General features: G+C 35.2%; 1 protein-coding gene across 1 annotated transcript in view; it reads left to right on the top strand.

The window, feature by feature from the left end:
* Positions 1-13,352, top strand: part of PAWR (pro-apoptotic WT1 regulator) — an 85,390-nt gene extending 72,038 nt beyond the window's left edge. The window contains exons 6-7 of the mRNA XM_080605008.1: positions 1,140-1,244; positions 5,450-13,352. Of these exons, the coding sequence (XP_080461134.1) occupies positions 1,140-1,244; positions 5,450-5,536 (192 nt within the window). The 3' untranslated portion in view covers positions 5,537-13,352. The remainder of the gene's footprint in view (positions 1-1,139; positions 1,245-5,449) is intronic.
* The last annotated feature ends 3,830 nt before the right edge of the window (positions 13,353-17,182 follow it).

Below are 17,182 nucleotides of genomic sequence, written 5' to 3'. Positions count from 1 at the left end.
ACACTTAGAGAGCCAGCTGTTCTCTGTGTATTTGTCATATGTACCTTGTGACGCACCAACGCAGGGCAGATAACTTGTGGGGAGGAGGGGCTCACTGGCTGTTCAGAAAATAAGCAAGTCTGTTTCTGATCTACTTCTAGTTTGAGTTTTTTTAATGTATTGAAGTGTTATAAAATTTGTTATTTAGTTGTTCACTGAAGTTTTAAGCATCTCAAATATATTTAAAACAAAGTTTTCATTATTTCAGACATTTTTCATACAAACATATTTGGGAAAGTGTAATAATGTTAAAGCTGTGTTTTTCACTTAAAACATTCTTTTGGCTAAATACATCGTGTGTAATCTATTATGGGCTTCTGTTTCTTCCTCTGAAGTGTATTTTTGTGGGTAACTTGCCAAATTTTCTTGAATTCATATGGATGAAAGTTACTAAGTAAATGCAATTTGAATAGACTTTTTTTTTTAAAGGGTGAAAATAGGGCGTGTTCTGTAGAAATTAGTTTTTTTGTTTGTTTGTTTTTTTAAGACTTAAGGAAGCCAGCTTTGAATAAAATGTGCTGTAATCCTCCAAATCAACTTTCTTCTGAAATAAATAATAACAAATAACTGAACTACCAATAACAGAAAATAGGAGAAGATCTAAGGACTTCTTTTTGCTATACTGAACACTAATTTACTGAATTCCTAATGGATGTTTTAATTTTCTCTTGCATTTGAGCCCACAGACGTTATGAGTCTTCGTTTCCTTTGTTAACTGTAGTATGAAACAAAAAGAAAAGGAAAAAAAAAACTATAAAAATTTGGAATCAGAAACTTTACATTTACTTATTTGTCTTTTGGGCCTTCTATCCAGTTCTGGGCTCACTCATGCTTAAGGTAGATATTAAAAAAACATCTCTGGAACCAGAGATAGCACACAGGTTTGATGTGGGTAAAATATCTTATTAGATGTGATTCATTAGCTCCTTGAAATATAAAGGCTTGAAGACATATGGGTTTGGCTCATAGAAAAGAAATTACAGGTAAGTGCTTGTGGTGTGTGTGTGGAGGGTTGCTTTGATTAACTTTAATGTTAGTTACTTAAAACTGTCTTTAAGATGCACAATTACATTTGACACCAGTACATATTCTGTTTTTAGGAACTTGCAAAGGAGAGACAGGAAAATCTGAGATTAATGAAGATGACACAGGACAAAGAGGAACTAATTGGGAAACTGAAGGAAGAAATTGATTTATTAAACAGAGTAAGCACATATTTTCTTATATGGTGCTATATAAAGAGGGGAAAAAGCATCTCATCTGCATTCTCAGTGCTCTGTTTCAGGCACTTATATCCTCTGGGCAAGATCTGAATAGAATTAAGTGTTGTTGGGAGTTTTTGTTTGTTTGTTTCTATTTATGTAACTTTTCTACAGGCATGTAAATAAGTTCTATTTCCCAGGTGGCTTCTGTTCATCATCATTAACATCATTAATCTCTAGTGGGACTTGACTCTTGACTGATGTGCAGAGCCAGGATGTACTAGGGAAATATGCTTCTAGTAGTCCAGTGCAGGCTTTCCTATAAAAATTCAACAAAAAATTTCAAAACTGGCCTTGGTTGATCCAACAGTGAAGGGAAACAATAACTCTATGTGCATAGTGCTAAACTTTCACTTGCAACAATGGAGGACAACATACTCAAAAATTCTCAAACTAATCTACAGTACTGAAGGAGCTGAGAATATTCTGAAACATGTCTGTTATTTCTTTTTATAAAGAAAGTTGGAAATTATAGGATAAGTGAAGTATTGTCTGTGTTTTGGAGAGATTTCTACTTTAATGGGGAATTGATCTTTATGCCACTTTTATATTCAGCAAGGGATCTCTCACATCTAAGCTGATGACCTGAGTATTAGTCAATGAAACTGTTCACTCCTACATAGTGGGTAGGAAAGCTACTTTAAATGCTGGTCACATCTGATTTCCTGTCTCAGAAGTCAGAAAAACAACAGCAACAACAACAACAACACAACAGAAGTACCCGATTCACTCAAAGCTTGTGCTTTAGGACCATGATAGTTTCTAAGGTTTGCTTTTCCAGAAGAGTTCTAGAAACAATGTTCATTTTTGCTGCTGTATTTGAAGGATGATGTCCTAAATTAAATCCATTGAGTATCTGACTAGGAACTATCTTATAACATGTAAAGTTAAGCAGACCCTGTGTATTACATGCATTGAAGTACGATGGCAATTTCTGCTTGTTGTGTGGAAAGAAAGCATAAAATGTAGTCCTCTGAAAAACCTCTTCACTACAAAATGACTAAAGTTGTACCATTCAATGAGATATATGTGGTGGTCCCTAGGTAGCCTCTGTTAAATGGAGAAGAGAATGCTTTCTTATTTTTGTTATCCATCAAGTCAGCATTTATCATATCTATAACATTATCTATTAGCTTTATTGCAGAGCAAGTATTTATGTTTGAATCCCACAGACTTTTCCTATCGAAATAGCTGCCTTTTGAATTTCTGGCCATTTTACTAATTTGTCTTGCCACAGTTTGAAGCCAGCATGTCTCAAGTGATAACTTCCATTAAAACAGATAGTTTTACTTTCTTTTTAAATAGTTGTTGGATTTATGACTGCTTTTATATTGGCTATCCATGTGGATTTAGAAAGAGGAAAGCTTTAGAATGTTAAGAAAAGCTACAGAAGTATTACATCATTCCCATAAAGGAAAGGAATGAAAGGTAATATGCGATCATATTTGCCTAAGGTTTGTCTTTACAACTGCAGTCACGAGAGCCAGCATTTAAACATCCATCTGCTCTTCATAGAACATTGCTCTGTAGACCTGGCACCAGGACTGGGTGCTTTACATGGAGGAACAGTTGTGATCTTCAACCTTCTGTTTGGATAAGCCGATGACGTCCTGATGACCTAGTGAGCTTACGCAGAGATCTTTTTAAAAAGTTTTACTGGTAGGGAACCTGAATAGGGGTCTTGAAATTTGACCATCTATGCATTCACAGTATTTCTCCATTCATCAAAAAATGCTCTCATTGCATGTTAGGTTGTACAGACTTGGAAAGATTTTCAAGTCAGAGAGCCTAAATGCCATTTTATTGCATAGCTTTGTGACTGCTTAGCCCTCATATTTAGAGAAGTGCTCTTTCTAGAAGTTTCGGTCAGTTCATGACCACAGATGCATCCTTCATTGCCAGAGACTGTGTGTTACACTTGAAAAGCTGTTTTTCCAAGAATCCTGAAAACTTGTTGGCAGACTTTTTCTTATTTTAAGTAAATATATTTATTTAAGGTAAAAATAAGATTTTACTGAGAACACTCAGTACAAAGATACTTAAAGAACATTAGCTGCATTTATATTGAGAACCAGAAAAGGCCTTTTGTCATAAATGGCATTTTTTCATTCCAGTAGATTAGCCTCTAAAAGTATGTCTGCCACTTTTTTTTTCTTTTTCTTTTTTTTAAATAAGATAAAGGCAATTGCTTAACAAAAGCCTCAAATATGTGAAAGGAAAGGCATCTCAAGACATTTAAATATTTGTAGGCTATGTTCAACTATTGACTAGTTTGTACTCAGTCATTTCTGATCTTACTGTCCCTATAGTTAAATGCACGTTTGGACTAAGAATTCACAATCTACTTAGTGTCAATGGTGTAGCTATTGGTTCATTTGGAAATCCAAACTTTCCAGCTAGTGTATTTTATTTACTAATAAGAGTAAGTTAGCATTGCAGTTTTTAATTTTGATAAGAAGCTTTAAATTCCAGAGTGGCAAAAACCATCTGCATCTCTCAGTCCATTATTTCCTTAGATATTTAAACTGAATTAGTTATTTTTCTTGGATCATATTCAAGAACTTCTTTGGAATGTTATTTTGTCAGCATGAACTTTCACAAACTATTTACATTTTATTTTGAGTAAACAACAGGTATTTTTATACAGAAGGCTTTTAGGTAAGCTTTAATTGAGCTATCTAATATCTCTGTTAACAGCAAGATCAAATGCAGTATTACATATGCTGAACTAAAAAAAACACATTTTATTGAAAAAGTATTTTGTTTTCCATCTGATTATTGATCTGCTCAAGAGATAAAACTGTGTGGGTTTTAAAATTGCATAGCTGTTCATCAAAACGTTTACATATTTAGATTTTTAAGTCACTTATATCTGTTACTTTCAGAGCAATCAAATGCTTTTCCTGGAAGTCATTTGTTCTGTGACGCAGTATTACCTCTGTTAGGTAAAAAGCAATTTCTGCTAGTGATTTCTTTATTCCACATTACAAAAACAATACACAACTTGCAAAGGTATAGGTTAGCAGTATGGATTTGGTTTGGCAAACTGAAGAGGCTTTTAAAAATCAGAATACCCATTAACACACAGTCTCTAGAATGCACTTCTGGAATGACCCCACTAAAAAGAAACAAGAAAATAGGCCCCTTATGTCAAACAGTGCTTAACGACTTCAAGGAACAAGAGAGAAAAATCTTTTCACTATTACTGTTTTATATTTAATCAAGCATGACAACAGCAGGAATTTGCAGACAGATCAAAAGGCATCTAAAAGCTCTGATCAGAGTCCTGGTTCTTCCTTCTTTGGCCTGCCTTTCATTTTCCTCTTCAAAGTGCTGTCCCTGAGGTCACACTCCTATTTCCTCAGTTTTTTGTTTTCATTCTGTTTCTTCCACGTTGTTTGTACAGTAAAATTATTTTTACTGAACTAATGCTTACAGCAACTGCCAATTTCGTCATTATTCAGTTTAAAATCTTGGAAAGACTTGGTAAGAAGTCAAGCACTGAATTGGGAACTAATTAAATACAGTAGTTAGTGGAAGAGAGACGGACATTTGAGGTAGGATCAATCTATTTTAAACACAATTTTTTAGTATTTGTCTGTTCTTTCAGTAGCAGTTTAGATAGAAGTTACAATATGCCTTTTACTCTTTTTCAGAGAAAATGAAAAAGATGGGCATGTGTTACTTTTCCTGAAAAATGTTATGCTTAATTTAAAATACAAAGCAGACTTTATTGCAGTAATAACCAGCGATGTGTTCATCAACACAACAAATGGGATAGTTGCAGACAAGTGCAATCCAGGGAGCAGAGGTAGTAGCCAAATAAACTCCATGCTAGTAAAGTAATCACACCTATCCAGTTTTGATTTCTTGTTGTTTAATTCCTACTGCAGCTTCAGTTTTGCTTATGTATGTTTCCACTTCAAGGTTCTTATATGTGGGAATATAATACTAATGTTTTCTACTTCTGGTAACACTTGGAAAAATGCCAGGTTTAGCAGATTTAAGGAGATAGCTACTGTGACACAAATTCTTCCCAACCCCAACTTCTTGATTTCAGAGCTAAGATGCTAAATTCCTGCTGCTACTAATCAAGAGTTTGTATTTAATGTCCTGAGAAATGTGTATTTTTCTTTCTCCTTTCACAGGACCTAGATGATATAGAAGATGAAAATGAACAATTGAAGCAAGAAAATAAAACCCTCTTAAAAGTTGTTGGACAGCTGACAAGGTAGAAGATTCAAGCCTCAATGAGGAAAGATTTAAAAACTACTGATTGAACATTAAGGTCAATATAGTAATACTTCCTGTGTTGCATTATGTTATAATAACTGTCTTTATATTTATTGTTAGGAAACCAGATGAATGTTTATTTTCATAGTACTTTCTTCTTCATTCAATGAAATGGCATCAAAATTGGGGTGTATTTTCATTTTCATTTCTCATAAGAAAAATAAAAAGTTTTGACATATTTCAAAATACTAAATTCAAAAATATGGGGGTTTTGTATCTTCAGATTACATCTGGATATATCAAAGTAATTTAAAATTCAGAGCACCAAGATCACTTTCAGTCCATGTGGATGTATATTTTTGAAATGAATAGAAGCAATACATACATATGAGCTTTGTTTACACAGATCCAAAATATATATTTTGTGAAATATTTACTTTTTTGTTTCAACATCTGTAAAGTGGATGCCTTTTTACTGTTGTATAACATTTTGCAGATTGATTTCTTGCTCTAAAAACTCTTGTATGTTGACTTTTTTTTTTTTTACTTTATCTGAAAGACTGACAATAGAGTAGTAGCAATTTTTTTTTTTGTATAGCAGTATTGTGGCAGGAGGGGGAGGTCTTATTAAAAAATAAATAAATCACCTGTGGTATCAGCATTAATGAATTCTTAGAATCACATTGAAGTTGTGCACTGCAGTTTATTTTAAAGCTTTTGCTTTAGCAATGAAATGCAATTTTACTATCAAACAGTTTTGTTTGCTGTGTTGAGAATACAAACAGAGCCTGGAGCTTTCATTTTTGCAAAGATATTTTTGCAATACATTTTTATTTAAAGGTGTTGTCTTAAGGTGATCGTAACCAATGTGAGTTTTTTGATGTTTCATTTTTTAAGCTGGGTCAGAAATTTTGTATATAGCAAAATAGAGAGGAATAAAAGAGATTCATGCATTTTTGAAACATCATATGCTTAAAAAAACACTTTTATCCTTGATTTTAAACTAACAAAGTGTTTAAGAAGTGCCTGTTTAGATGTTACAGTCCACTTACGAGCACATACTGATTCTTCTATAACATGACAGTAGACAAAATTCTCATTTTACATAAACCACAGACAATTGACAATTCCATTCCTAAAATTCTTATTAGGCAGAAATTTGATGTACTTTATTTCATATTAATACAACATATATTTCATTCATTTCAATCAGAAAAAATATATAGGTCACTTGAGTGAGGAGACTTGAAAACATTTCAAGGAGTCCAGGCTTTTTTTTGATGATTTTGAAGTTTCGTGTCAGAACATTGCATACGTATAGTTTGTGTTACCTTAAAACTTAAAGGCAACTTCAATATGTAGTAGCAATCATCTTTTCAGATTTACCAATTGTTTCCATAACATGTATTTAATGACTGTAAGAGATTCGTAAACTTCAAATTCAGGAATTATTGTTATGCCTTGGATTGTTTTAAATATAGGATATGTTTTTTTACACATTTTACATATGTGTATTCTAATGAGGAATTTTTCAGAGCTTTAAAGTATTTTTTAAGAAGTATTTTTCAAGATATGCCAAGATGCCTTGGAGTTTTCCTTCATAATGGAAGAGATATCCCATAGGACACTGTTTAAAACCTTATCTCAGGGTTTTAAGTGGTATGTGGGGTTTGTATTGGCCCTCTAAAGTATGGTATTCACCAGTGAATATTTGTCTTAACATTAGTCAAACAGTAAGAAGTCCCTTCATTTATCACTTCCATAAAGTTAAAATTGAAAGTCATAAAAAAAGAATAATTTGAGGTGTATGCCTTCTAAATAAATACAAAGCTTTTATCTGGAACAACATCTGATTTCCTTCTGTGTATGCTATGTAGGGAATATACATACAGACTTAAAGCATGGGATGTCAAACATACTGAAACATCTCTAAGGACTTAATGCAGAAACACAGATACCAATACAAAGTTGTAAATGAGGTATTTCACAGTTTGTATTTCATATACATTTTAAACCAAAGAACAACGACATCAAAGTATATCAACAAGAATTGCTTGTCATTGTATTTACCTCTTCTTGGTTTGCATGTGTATTGACTAAAGTTTAGCAGCAGAAACCCCAAAATTGGAATTTCATTTTTTAACGTGGACACCCAGTTGATGGGAATATTTGGCAGAAGCACTTACTATATCCTACCTTGAAGAGGTACTGGCAAAAGGAAGTTTCCAAATATTTGAAAGCAGTAAACCTTCAGGCAGAAAGTGTGAACAACAGAACTGTTGGGAACTCACACAGAAAGTACCTAGACATTATTGTTTGTTTTGTATACAGATGTTCTGTATACAAATATAAAATGCTTCATAGTCCTAAAAATACCCACAAAATATATCTTTAAGCATCACATTTTTTCTGACATTTTTGAAGATTTACATGGGTTTTTATCTACCTTGCCAGCAATTCACTAACTTGAGCCCATGTGCTCTCCCATCCCACACCTCAATTTTTCTCAATTGTCTGATCTGAAAGCAAATAAATACACTGCTGCAAGTGGGAACCCACCTCTCTTGGGAAAGCTGTATGATTCTGGGATGAATCTGGATAGTAACATACCTAGGCTAAATTAGAGCTTTTTTTGGAAGGGGGTGTTATTACGCAATATTAATTGTCTGATAAAGATTTCTGAACTTTCCTATCTTTAAATTTGTACCCAACTGCCTAGATCTAGCATCTGTGTTTCTGGGTAACTTGAGTCATCTAAGGAAATCCAAACAGAAAAGTACCCTAGTTGACTAAAAGAAATGAGAGAAAATGCTTTAATAATGAACAGCACATAATACTTTTTTTAAGAATGCAAAATGATGCTCCTGTTGTGGCTGCATATTGTATAGAAAAGAGGTGCATCCAGAGCTGAAGGTTAAAATTGTGCAGAAATATTTCTATTGATGATTACATTACAATTCCACAGATGTTTGTGGGATTTGTTCTCTAAATTAGAAGATTTGCCATGTATAAATGTTGCTGATTTTTACAAGGAAATTCAAAATTACGCATTTTTCATTTCAAAATAATTAAGTGGCGATGTGTAAGTGCATTGTTACTTGATATATATATTAACCAAAAGAGTACAGTCTGTATTTGCAAAGGAGTGTTTTTTCTATCTTTAAAGAAAAAAGTTTCTTTGTTAATTACCAGATTTATGTTGACATATTCAGATATTAATTATTTTTCTGCTATTTCTCTTGGCTCTGAATTTGAGAGGTAGAGTAGTAAAGAGGGTAACAAGAAATAAATGAATTAATTCCAAACTAGGAAGTATAACCTAATGATTTTTTTGATTATTATTGTTCAGTTGTACTGAGAGGTAGCTGTGGAAAGACTTGCAACTGACACAAGCATTACAAGAGATACAGGGGTTTTGATACATGGGAAGCAACTGATTAATCTGCATCAAAACTTTTAAAAATTTACCTGATATTATTACAACTTCTACCATAGGACCAGAAGGAATACTGGAGATCAAATTACTTTTTAATTCTCTCCTAGGAAGGCAGAGGAACATTGACTCCAGCTATTCCATAGTTTTCTGCACGTTTTTCTGTCTATTTCCAGCTTGAATTGAAACAAATCAGTATTAGTAGCCAACAGGAAAAGTAATTATTGGGAAACAAACACTCTATAGATACTATCAGTCTACGACTTGTCAGTATTTCTTAAGTTCAAACCCTTTTTGAAGATGTCAGTTGAGTTCGGTCCATTTTCATCAGTATTAATGATCATAAACATCTGACACTTTTAGCAAGACACAACCATTTTCGTTGGAGAAACTGCCATTGCAAGCCATAACTTAAATATGTACAATAAAATAAATTTGTGCTGGAACCAGTATCTGCTGAGACTGAGGAGCTAAGGATTATATTTAAAAGTTCTGTTAAAAAAAATAAATCTGGATCTTGTCACTTAATTTGATATGGATGATCTCTACTAAAAGTTCATTTCAGAAAGTCATTCCAGTGTCAATACCTGTGTAAGGAACATTTCTACTCCTGTTATTAAGCATTTCTTTAGGACTACTTAAATATGTCCAGGACACAGATATGTGTTTTATGTACCATTCATGGTCTTACAGGTATGGTGACTTACTATAGTAAATCTCCATTCCTGCTTGTACTGCAGCAGATGTACATTACATTGTTAATTTAATCCTTTTGTTTTTATTTCTGGATTTCTGGTGTAACTGTTCTTGTTCAAGGTTACAGCTAGTTGTGGTTTTTCTGTTCTGCAAAAGTTGTGATAGTTGAGTTTACCTCTGAAAATAATCTCATGAGGAGTCATTTTTTAAAATACCCATTTTATGCATTTAAAAAGATGAAGCATCATTAAACTATAAATAACTAAATACCCATTTTAGTTTTGAACACTGAATAGTTGTAGTATTATCTGTGGTATCAGATTAAATTTGATGTTGAGATTTACTATCGCAGGTAAAAGAAACGCGTTTAATCTAACAATAAAGACTGTGTGCCTTTGTCCAAATAAAACAAAATTCTTTTTAATCCAGGCTGAGTATTTATTGTGTTCACAGGAGAATTAACGTTGTCTGACTAAAATTCTAACTGGATTTGTCACCAAATATGGAAAGCATTTGGGCAGGAATTGACAAGAGGAATATTCTGGTGTATACATAGTAGTCTGAAATAGTGACAGTTCTGTATGGAGGTCTAGTGTTTTTTTCACCTGCACTGACATGTTTGAAGCTGAGAGCTTCCACTCTAGCAGCCGACAGCCTTTCAAACATGGAAACTGATGCTTACATTTTACTTAGCATTACTAGAGCAGGAAGGTATGCATAGTCTCTTGGTAATATCTCAACAGGGTTTTATGTGTGAGCATAATTGACTGAAAATTTCTAGATTCACTAGACATTTGAAATAATATTAATCAGCAGACACAGGAAATGGGTAGAGTCTTATACTATGTAAAAGGATAGCGTGTAACTTTCTTAGGCAATGTCAAGTCTTCTTAGGCAATGTCAAGTCTTCTAGGCCTTTTTTTTTTTTTTTTTAAGCAAAAGTTGCTGCCTTCAGAGAAGACTCTTAACGCTTTTAAATAGGACTCATTTTATAGTCTGATGAGGGTGTTTGCCTTGAGAAAAACAAAAACTCCAGTCCTTCTTTTCACAAGCACTAGAAGTTTAGTTGGAAAAGTTCTTGGGGCAGAGTTGAGGGTTAAGTATCAAAGGAAGTCTGTAAGTCTTTTTTTCGTTTGTAGAAGAAAATTTTGCTACAGATGAAAACCAGCAGTGTTTGTGAGTGGTGGGCATCGATGTTGTCTCTGCACAGCAGAATCCTGCAAGTACCTTGATATATTGAGGAATAACTGCTGAGTGCTAGAAATGACTGACTACATTTTCTGCTAGTTCAGCCCCCTTCGTGCAAAACATGGTTAGTAACTCGTAATTGAATTGTAGTTGATGTTGCTGATGGCATAGGAAAACTGAGATTCTCTTGCTTTTTTCATTTTATTTTAGACTTTCTTCAGAAATGTTTCTTTAACGTTAATCATTGAGTGATTAAACGGTAACCTTTGGTAATAGTCATCTAAGACTTAGAATCTTTGAGTTAAAAGTTTCCTTCTTAGAAGTCTTTAACATCTTTGACTTTTAGGTATTTGTTACATGGTAAAGCTCTGTTACAGATTGTAACCTATAGTTACAGCTTTCATCTTTTACTAATATGAGTATCAATCTGTTTTGAGAACTGGAATTAAAAGGGAGGTAATGAAAAAGTATATATATTGGAGCTAATTCTGTGCCTTTTTTCCCAGTAAACAGAAGATGTACAGGTTGAAGATGAAGAGGTTCTATAATTGATATGCTCATTGTTGACTTCATGTTATGACTAAAAAATATCCATGCTTTCTGAAATAGCAAAAGGCCACTTTTATAATGTAGTGACTGCAAAAATGAAAAGTTAATCTCTGCTTAGTCTCTTACGATGGGAACTCAAACAATTTTATCAGTTTCCTTTAATGAAATAACCTGAAGATATTTAGATATTACAGGCGCATTCAACAACCTATTGCACAATCTCATGCAACAAAGCAGTATCAACTCTTCTTTGTACCAAGGTATCTTCTAAAAACCCTAAGCATAATTTTAAAGAAAAACATTTTTTTTTCTCTTGCACAAGATTATATTTGAGAAAAGTCCAGATTGATAATTGGCATCTTGACACAAGCTCCATTAGTATTTATCTCTGCAAATCAGGTTTTGTAGAGCAAGAGCCTGTGGAATGAAATCTTTTTTTCTCTCTCCCTTAGAAATGTTAATCTCTGCATTTGCCTGAAGGCTCGTTATAACAATGATGCATTTTAGAGAGTTTAAAATTTTGATTGCAACAGTGTAAGTGTAGTTACAGCCAGCTACCAAATATATTTAATGGGTGGGGACAATAAAACCACTGAGGCTTTGCAAGTTGAGACTGTCTAGAAATAACTCTCATATTTCTCTGTGAAGCAATTATTTAGAAAATGCTAATTGTTCCCAACTGAATCACTCCTTCTACCCATTTAACTGCTTCTGTTCATTATAGTTTGTAATAAAATATCACTTATAAAACCCTGTTATAGTGGCACTCTGGCTTTGTATAAAGCAGTGACATTTTAAAAAAGACGGACCACTTTCAATTCTCATTCTCCAAATTATAGGATTTACAAAGATAGTTAAAGCAAGGAAGAAAATTAGGAAAAAATGTAAGGGATGAGACTGTGCTGAACTGAACACTAGGGAGAGGAACAGGTATGTGAAAATGAAGACCTAGGTTTTCTCCAACATTTTTTCATATACTTTTCAATATGGAAAGGATGACAAACTGATCTTCCTAAAGATCTACAAATGGTTCTAGTTATTGCTACAGTCCAGTATTATTAAGAGAAAACATGATCTCCAGCCCTTCATGTTCTTGTCTGTACACAAACGCTTCAAAGTGAAAAGAATAAAACTCTCGGTCCTTCAAGAAATATAAATTACCATTTAAAATCGCAGCTTTGATCATGTCTTTCCTAGACCATGCTAGGCTGTAGATGAGTAGGCAGCAATTTTGGACATTGCTTTCCAAATGTTACCTAATTTGTAGTACTACAGTATTATCAGTTAGTGTGTCTGATGTTTTTAGGGATGTGTAGGGCAGATAGTTAGATTTCTAGCAAAACCATGGTACAGCTAATTCTCAGGATATGGTGTGAGCCCCTTGCTAAAGCACCAGGGCCTCATGGAGAACTTCTGACTTGCTTGCATCTGAGAGCCCTTTTTGCTCCATCCTGCGGATTTAAATAGAACAAAGTCTTGTCCTGTAACTGCTGAAAGATTTGTGAAAAACAAAAGACAGCTGCCTTTGCATTATACCAGCTAGTAGTGTGCAAGTGTTACAGAACAAAATAGTAATTAAAGAAATCTTTTAAAAAGCACTCAATATAATATGAATGCAGTCATGTAGTACATTTTCATATAATTCACTATGCCTGTTCTAATGTTGTTGTGCTCATAGGATTTTTAAAAACACATGGAATAATTGAAAATATATGGATTGTAGTTCTATGTTTACAAAGTTAGAATCACATTTTATGTAACAGAAAAACTGTATTCTGATGCTTCCTGAAGTACATCCATTTAAACAGCTGTGCTTATTTGAAAAGTTTTCTCAGAGGAAATGCTCAATAGAATTAGCAGATAACTGCTGGTGTGATGGTCAATCATTTTTTAGTACTAAATGTTTCAATACAAAAATTGATGGCTTGAAATAAAGTTCCTGTAAGAACTGCAATGATTGTTAGCTGTATTATAAGTAAAAACTAAGACCACTTAAAAATGAGGTAAATAAAACCTTATTTCCCTTTTCTGACTTTATTTAATATTTAGGAAGTTCAATAAACTATTTGCCTTGTTCATCCATTTCACCGAGATTTTATATGTATATTGTTGTCTGATCTACATAGCAGCAGGAGAAAGACACGTCTCTGGGTGCAGTTGACTGTAGAAGCCCAGAACTGGTAAGGACCTCAAGAAAGATATTTCCTATTTTGAATAAAGAGTCCGGTACAGCTCTGTAAGTGTGTTCTTTATTCAGATTCCTTTTAAGCAGCTGTCAGCAGTCTACTCTGAGAAGCTGTCTACTTAGTGCTCACATCCCTTTTATTTTATAACCTGCCCATTGAGTTTATGAGGCTTTCCGAATGCTGCTAATACTTTAGCTGAGACAGTTGAGAGCAGATAGAAGTGCACCGGCTGTCTTCTGTGGGAGCGTGTTCCACACCAGGCCCCAGAGAGCAGAGCTCAGCGCCTGCCCCTCCGCTCCCCTCGTGAGGGAGCTGCAGGCCGCCATGAGGCCTCCCCTCAGCCTGCTCTGCTCTGGGCTGAACAAACCAAGGGACCTCATACGTCTTCCCCCTCTAAACCCATCACTGTCCTCGTTGCCCTGATGTCTTTGGTCTTTCTGTTCTGTAGGTAAACAAAGAGGCAGACTCTTCACGTGTTCTGCTTTGGCGCTTCCATCTGTTCTGTAGGTAAATAAAGACACAAGTCTTTCAGGTGCGTCACTTCTGTATCCTTGGTTCTTCAGCAACAACGTGTTTTTCTTTTGACAATTAAAGACAAGTAGATCTCATTTGGCTACTTGAGGATTCCAAAGTAGGAGTGTAATTGTGCATTTTCTTAGTTTTATTTTCTTCTGTTATCTTTTGTCTTGTTTCATTATGACACCTCCTGAGACTTTTAGTGCTGAAGCTGAAATACAGTTCAGTTTACATTCTAACGCTAAGGGAAGTTATCCCAGCAGATTACCGTTTTCCTCTGAAGTTGGAGTGTTCTGTATATTTTGCTGGATTTTTAATACCATGGGGGCAAAAACATTTAGCGAAGGGTTCAGGAAATGCCCGTGTCGATCCCTCCAAACACTCAGTATTGGAATCTATTAGCAATCTTTTCTGGCCCGTGTGATTATGTGGGATAAGCATCTGAATGCAGGGGACAAGATTCAGGTAAGCACTATGGTGGTCTTTTATTTTTTTTTTCCTCTCCTGGGCTATGCACTAGACTATACAGTGCTAAGCTTCTGTGACTAGACAGCTGAACCAACATATTTCAGGGCAATACCATTAACCGAGTGCTGATATGAAAACCTACCGGACAGGATGAATCAGCTTCCATTTATTTGCAAATTGGCAAAATGTCACGTTCCTCCTCTGTTCTTCCTCTCTGAAATTTTCGCCTGCTTTTCCCACTGCTCTTTTGCAAATAACAGCGTGTTCTGATACGAAGAAACAGGAAGGTTTTAAAGCAAGTCACCTATTGATTTCTCGGCTGACTTGTTCAGCATTGAGGCACTGAGACTCAGGATGCAGTTTACTAGGCGTTGGCACTACAGAGAATTTTCCTCCTTGTAATATGGCAAAGCGCCATATCTCCTCAGCAAAGAGACCGAAGCAAAACATATTTTTCCTCGTAATTATGTGAAAATTAAAATAATAAACCGTTTTGAGATCTTGGCAAGTGATGCTTTGGATTTTAATGAAGTTTAATCACCTCTCATGAAAAGTAATAATTAAACCATTTTGTATAAAGCATCCTAATTTGAAATCATGGACAGAACTTTTTTTTTCCCTGTTCCGTCCCCTGCATAATGTTACATTATTTAGCTTGTTAGACATTCTTGGCACTTTCAAGAAGAGATAAAATGACATTCTGAGGAATCTTTTTCAGTGCTTAAGAAACCAGATCTCTATAAAAAATATCCTAATGAGCACAGAATGTAACTAAATATTAGGCCTTTTTCCAAAGGAGAAAAGAAAACGTTTTTATTTAGTGTGAGTTTTTAGCAATCCATGTTCTGCTTTGTGACATGTGGAGACTAAATGCACGTGTAGGAGAAAGTTTTGGAAGGCTTGTCTTTGTGTTAGAGTTAAATGTGGCTTAAATCCACAGAACAATGGGAGCTTTGGATATAGTTTACATTATCCTGTGCTGGTGGCCAAGATAGCAACCCATGTTCAAATTAAGCAATGGCTTAAGGATGGCTTAATAAAGGATGGCTTTTCTTGCTAACGTGGCTACTCAGTCACAGGCCTAGGTTGGGAAGTGCAAGGCCAGGCAGAGCAAGCCCTTGCTTTGAACCCAGCGTCATATAGTCGGGGGAAAGGCTGGGTGTTGTGTATAGCCTTTTATCCTTTGTCTAACTACACTTTCTGTGCTGCTTGACTTCACTGCGGTTCTCCTGCAGGTCTTTTTTGTTTGTAAGTCACAGAAATTCGGGTGTGTCAGCTGGGGATGGGAGCTCGAGCAAAGGTCAGGTTGGAGAGCAGGTAGGGACTGAGGAGCTTTTAAGCACGCCTGCAAGAAGTGCATTTGTGTGAGGTGACCGTGTTTGGCTTGGGAGGGGAAAGACAATGCTATTTGCTTGGTATGTTGGCATGGAGATAGTTAGCCCAGAAGCAAGGCCGCGCTGGACCTGTGGAAAATATTATTTACTATTTCTTATTTAAAAATAAGTCCTCGTGCATGCAGGTTTTTGTATTCCCTTTTATTTATTCAGTACAGTATAGAACAATACCTCTGGGATGGAGAGGAAGCAGAGAGGAACAGACAAGGGGGGGCAGAGTGTAAAAACTGAATATGGCAGAGGTTTTAAAGCAAACGGGCAGAGTAAGTCATATGTGAGGGGAGGGTGACTGCAGTCCTTTCGCCAGCAGACAGCCTGTCCCAGCACTCAGCAAAATAATAGCAGTCAACCAGAAAGGCATCCAGTCAACTTAGAAAGGCATCCAGACTGGGCTGTGAAAGGTAAGAGCCGGAAGGTTCTTCCTTTTCAGGCATGTAATCTTTTAAGGCTACAGCTTTAGTCAGTTTGCACCTGATAAAAAATCTCTATGCTGTTACTAAGCCTATAATGTCCTTGATAAATGATGCAGTACAAGACTTGAATAAATTATTTAATTTCAGATATAGTTTGAAGGTGTGTTTGAGAGATGTAATTTTTAAAATCTTCTTGATATGCAATAAAAGGAGTAATGAGAAGGTATCCATAGGTAGTGAAGACGGCTCAGCAGAAGCAATAGCAGATTCTGAGCAACATCTGTGAATGTGGGTGCACTTTGGTATATTCTGTTAGTTCTTTTTATTTTTTTTTAATTAATGTATGGCTGAGTCTCTGATGCTTGCTGACAGCAAATTTAGTTTGGTGGAGATGCAGAGACATCTGGGAGTTTCCAATTCTGCAAGAACCAGCCAGAATATAAAAGACAGTTCATGAAGAAAGAATGGAGTGGCAGAGATACTGTTGTTGCCTCAATAAGTGAAGAGGGGAATTTGACAACAGGTAGCAGCAGTAAGGACAGAGCCCTGCAAACTGTATATACCAGTATCAGTAGCAGTAATAATCTGCTCCTTTGAATCACAGCCAAAGTGAGAGTAGGGTTATCCAGTCTGCGAGGGAAACTAAAGAATAGCGTAGGATGATCTTAGCATTAAGTGTTTTTTCTATGTGTTGAAAAACGGGGCGGTGTCTGGGTCCTTTGAAGGGATCTTTTACAAGGAAGGAGAAATTCCATTGTCTCATTCATAGGGCCAAGTACATCTGAAGGAACCTGAGTTTACTGTT

Source organism: Anser brachyrhynchus (assembly GCF_964034855.1).
Source record: "Anser brachyrhynchus genome assembly, chromosome: 1".
Classification (NCBI taxonomy): domain Eukaryota; kingdom Metazoa; phylum Chordata; class Aves; order Anseriformes; family Anatidae; genus Anser; species Anser brachyrhynchus.
Note: the sequence above shows the minus strand (reverse complement) of the source record. Positions and strands in the feature narration are given on the sequence as shown.